The sequence below is a fragment of the Suricata suricatta genome, chromosome 6 (assembly GCF_006229205.1).
Source record: "Suricata suricatta isolate VVHF042 chromosome 6, meerkat_22Aug2017_6uvM2_HiC, whole genome shotgun sequence".
Taxonomy (NCBI): Eukaryota; Metazoa; Chordata; class Mammalia; order Carnivora; family Herpestidae; genus Suricata; species Suricata suricatta.
This window is the reverse complement of record NC_043705.1, coordinates 3268471-3273309: the sequence shown is the minus strand read 5'-3', so window position 1 is coordinate 3273309 and position 4839 is coordinate 3268471. Positions and strand designations below refer to the sequence as shown.

Genomic DNA, 4839 nt, shown 5'->3' with positions numbered 1-4839 from the left:
TCAGAATGAAAGGAGTAGATCCACTGTTTTAAGGGTGTCACAGACATCTCCTGCATAGCTTCGATGCCCAGGACCTGGTGTTAGCAGAGGATGAGAAGAGGCATTGTATGCACCAGAGGATGATGCTGCTCGACAATAACTTCTCTAACAATGAGTGATCAACACAGGTCCACTATTCTTATCTTCAAGGAGAGGAACCTGTTTGAGGAAAAGATCACCCACTCCCCCCATACCACCCACATCCTTGAGTGCAAAAGGGCCAACAAGTATGACCAGGCGGCCAGCCACATCCAGGGTAAATCTGGGGCCCCGCACAAAAACTAGGCTGCCAAGGAGATCTACACTGCTTCACCTGTGCCACCCACACCAAGAACTTGTAGTTTGTCTTTGATGCTAGGTCCCACTTCATCATCAAGAACAACCAGAGTGTGACCACAGGCTCTTCTGGGGGCAGTGGGGCTTGAATCTTCTCCCCTCCCAGTCACTGAGGAAGACAGGGGCCAGAAGACCATGCTCCCCACCAGACCCTGATTTCATCCTCGTGCTTTCTACCTCTTTCCTCTCTTTTCATGGTTACTCTGTCCCATCCCTCAGCTCCAGGGACTCAGGGTAGGAGCTACCATAGACTTTCCTTTTTGAAGCCGCTCCTTGGTCCTGGTGCTGGTGCTGGAAATGGCCTTGGTCCCCCCTTCCTGGGTATTTGTACTAGTTGTAACCATTGTCTCATTCTGTGATGAGCACAGTGTAATGTATATGTGTTGAATCACTATATTGTACACATGAAACTAATATTACACTGTATGTTAACTAACTGGGATTTAAATAAAAACATAAAAATGAAAAGATAAACAAACTTCAATATTATTTATTGGACATTTCATTTATTTTATCCTATTTGAGATATCTGATTTGTCTAATACTATACAATGAGATGGCCTTGTAAAGCTCTGGTCTTTCTGTGAAAATTAATGATTTTTAATATGTCATAGAACAGAGGGCTCTCCATTACCTTCTCTTTCTAAAGGCTATGTTATATATTGCACATAGTGGTAATGCTAACACCTAAATGATAGTACCCTGGGGCACCTGGGTGGCTGAGTCTGTAAAGCATCTGACTCCTGATTTCAGGTCAGGTCATGCACGATCTTGTAGTTTGTTGGATTGAGGCTGGGTTCAAGCTTTGGATTCTCTCTAGGGGTTCTCTCTCTTCTTTATTTCTTCCACTCTCATGCTCACACACTCTCTTTCTGAAGATAAATAAATATATTTTGAAAAGTACTCTGACTGTGGTGCCTGGTTGGCTCAGTTGGTTGAGGAACCCACTTCGGCTCAGGTCATGATCTTGTCGTTGGTGGGTTCGGGCCCTACATCAGGCTCTGTCCTGGCAGCTTGCTCAGAGCCTGGAGCTTGCTTCTGATTCTGTGTCTTCTCCTCTCTCTGTCCCTCCCCCATTCATGCTCTGTCTCTTTCTGTCTCTTAATAACAAATAAATATTGAAAAAAGTACTCTGTATTCAGCAAGTAAATAAATATAAAAAATTACTGTGCCTGCAAGAAATACTCAAGAATAATAAAAAAATTCCTTCTAACTAGTTCCAAAAATAGTCAGTTATTATTACAAATTTGAAATATATTTAATTAAATAATTAAATAATTAATTTCTTATTTTGATATGTATAGTCATATACTCATTTTTTATTTCTCTCATTTACATGATGGTAATTTCATATATCACATAAGAGTTAAAGTTTAACAGACTTTATCTTCTACTTTGATGTGATCTCCTGAATTCACACAATAACTGGATGAAAATACTTAGTCAAAAGTTATAGTTAGTTAAAAGATACTGACCAAAGAGATTCATTCTCAAGTACTCTTATCAGATGTACTTTCAATTGTATTGGTTTCTAAATTGTCTTCCTCTGATCTTCCAAAACCTTTCTAAAGGCCATTAACCACTCCTCAGTCTTCAATCAGGTCCTTCTCCAGGCATCTGTGACAGCTATACATTCATAATTTGCTGCCCCAATGCCCCTTTTTTATCCTGTGTTGAATTTCTCCTTTGTTCAGCTTCCACTTTTTAGTGTAACCCAAGGATCTGGCCATGATTGTCTTCTTTATGTTATATTTTTCAGAGAATTTATATAAAGTAATATTTGTCCTACTCCAAATATTTCTGATATCTAGACACAATTCTTTATGTCAGCTGTTACTTTTATTTTTCACTCACTCAATTTTTTTATGTTACCACAAGACCACCTAAACCATCTCCCAAATTTATTTCTTGTTCAACAAATCGTTTTGTGCAGACCAGTTATATTTAATCATAAAACAAATAAGGAAAAGAGAGAGTGTGCAAACAACTAAAAAAACAACAAAAAAGTTAAATTACTTCACTCCCATCCTGAATCTTTAAAATAAAATTTTAAAAAATTACAAAGAATAATGTAAAATTTTCTTAGTATATTCAAAGTTTTAAATAAATGTATTATTCTTTGTCTCTCTATTTTCATCTAATACTATTATTCTTTTATTATTCTGCACTAACAACACTGTATTTTTTCTATTCCTAAAGCAAATTTTGTCTAACCCTCAGGTTTGTAAATGTTACTAACTTTAGATAGAATAAGGGGTAAGAGGATATTTACAGAACTCACTCCTTCTATCTAATAGGCCTCAATTCATTTCTCACATTTCTGGGATGTTTTTCTTTGAGTACTAAATATCAATCATGTTTAGGATCAGGTAGCTGAAAATGTATTTTTATAAATTGCAAGCTCTCGTAACGACTTGAAATTATTGGGTTCTCTACTTGTTAACTCCATTTTAATTATCATCTTCTGTAGAACATAAACCCCATAAAATTAAGAAAATGTATCTTTCTCCCTGATGATTCTCCAATTTCAATGAATTTTCACTGAATATATAGGTATAGAAGAAATATTTATTAAATAATTGAATGCTGATGTATAGAAAACACATGATTTATTGGATTTTGTAGCTAAAGAGACTTAATAGACTCTCATGTCTTGATTTCAGGTTCAGGCTAATATTTGGACATTGATCACAATCTCTGAGATGTAAGGTCATGGGGCAGGATGGATGGAGTAAGCTTTAGTGGGGAAAGATTAATTGCAGAATAATGAGCACGATTTGGGGGATGCCATGTGAAACAACGTGATACATTAAAGAAGAAATATTCCACATTAAAATACATATTTAGTTTCAGAGTTCAGAAGGAATTTGAGGTTACAGATATTGCTGGATGTGAGTGGTAATTAATCCATAAGAATGGGTAATATAAAGAGAACACTGTGTCTAAAATCATGCAATGAGAAAAACACCAGTACTTTAGAGTTTGGTACGTGAGTTAACCTACAATGGTGAATAACCCTAGAAGCCAAATAATGATGTTGAATATAGAAATATAGCCATCAAGCAAATGGATGTTTAATGTAATGACAAAAAGATATCAATGATCTTGGGATGGATAATTCTCTCAGGTAAGCCTGGGTATGGGAGTCATATTTCAGGGGATTCAGGAATGAATTTAATGAGAAGAAGTAGAGGAACTGAGTATCAACTACTCTTATTTTAGAAACTGGTTTAAATAGGGGAACGGGGTTATATTATGGTTAGAAGATTTTGGCAACGAAAACTAGTAATAAACAGTTTACATGGTTCTCCTATACTTTTTGAAAGAGCTAAGAAAAATTGCCTGGCACCCTCTACAACTGGTTTCATCAATATATCTACTTCTGAAGAATGAAATAATGAGAACAAATATCAGGGCTAGTCCAGAAGTAGGTCTTGCACACAGAAAAGGAAATCACCTGGACATACACATTTGAGAAAACGAAGTAAATTTAAAGAAATTAAATCTTAAGAATAGGAACCAAATGCAAAAAGTGTTTTTAAATCTTTTCCAAAAGGCCATTATTTAGATAGGTAATTGATTTTTATTAATAACAAAGAAAGCCAAAGGAGGTGGTGTAATACCTCAAATAATTTAAAGAAATTAATGGCCACTTTGGAATATATTGTCCCACAGGGCAGCCATGGGTGTGTATGCTCAGATCACTGAGAGGAGCAAAACCACAGTCATCAAATTGCTGGGCTTTCAAATGCAGCACGAAGGTTGCTCCCATACCTCACACCCACGGACTACACCCAGACAATCTGAGCACAGCACGCAAACTAAGGGAAGCTAGTTCCCGAGAGACACTACGCCTGTAATGAATGATTTTGAATAAAGGACTCCCCATCAGCCTTGCCAGAACAGTAGTAGAGCTTTACAGCACTTCTTTACACATCTCTGCTTCAACGTGAGGACTATTCTCCCTGCCTTTTCTGACTCCTTCCCACAATAGATGTATTGTCCAGGATGTAACTTTACCTGAAAACTAATAAGATAGATGTTACTCTAATGGATCCTGGCAGAAGACAGATGATTCTTGCACTTGTCTCCAAGGCCCATGGTCCCCAAGTCCGCTTACCCTGACCCTGAAACAATAATGTGAGTGTCCTCCATTCTTACATTTTTTAATATGAAGCAACCCTTAGGAGTATTAAAAATTATGGAGAGTCTGTTCATGTCTTCTGCCCATTTCTTCACTGGGTTATTTGTATCGTGGGTGTGAGGTTTGGTGAGTTCCTTGTAGATTTTAGATACTAGCCCTTTATCTGATATGTCATTTGCAACTATCTTTTCCCAATCCGTCGGTTGCCTATTAGTTTTCTTGATTGTTTCCTTTGCAGTGCAGAAGCTTTTTATCTTGATGAAGTCCCAAGAGTTCAGTTTTGCTTTCATTTCCCTTGCCTTTGGGGATGTGTCGAGTAG

The 4839-nt window shown here is 37.1% G+C and overlaps 1 protein-coding gene across 1 annotated transcript in view; it reads right to left on the bottom strand.

Annotated features, from left to right (window-relative positions):
* LOC115294092 (olfactory receptor 14A16-like) overlaps positions 1-4839 on the bottom strand; it is a 10593-nt gene continuing 5754 nt past the window's right edge. The window contains exon 2 of the mRNA XM_029941792.1: positions 1-144. Coding sequence (XP_029797652.1) covers positions 1-144 — 144 coding nt within the window. The remainder of the gene's footprint in view (positions 145-4839) is intronic.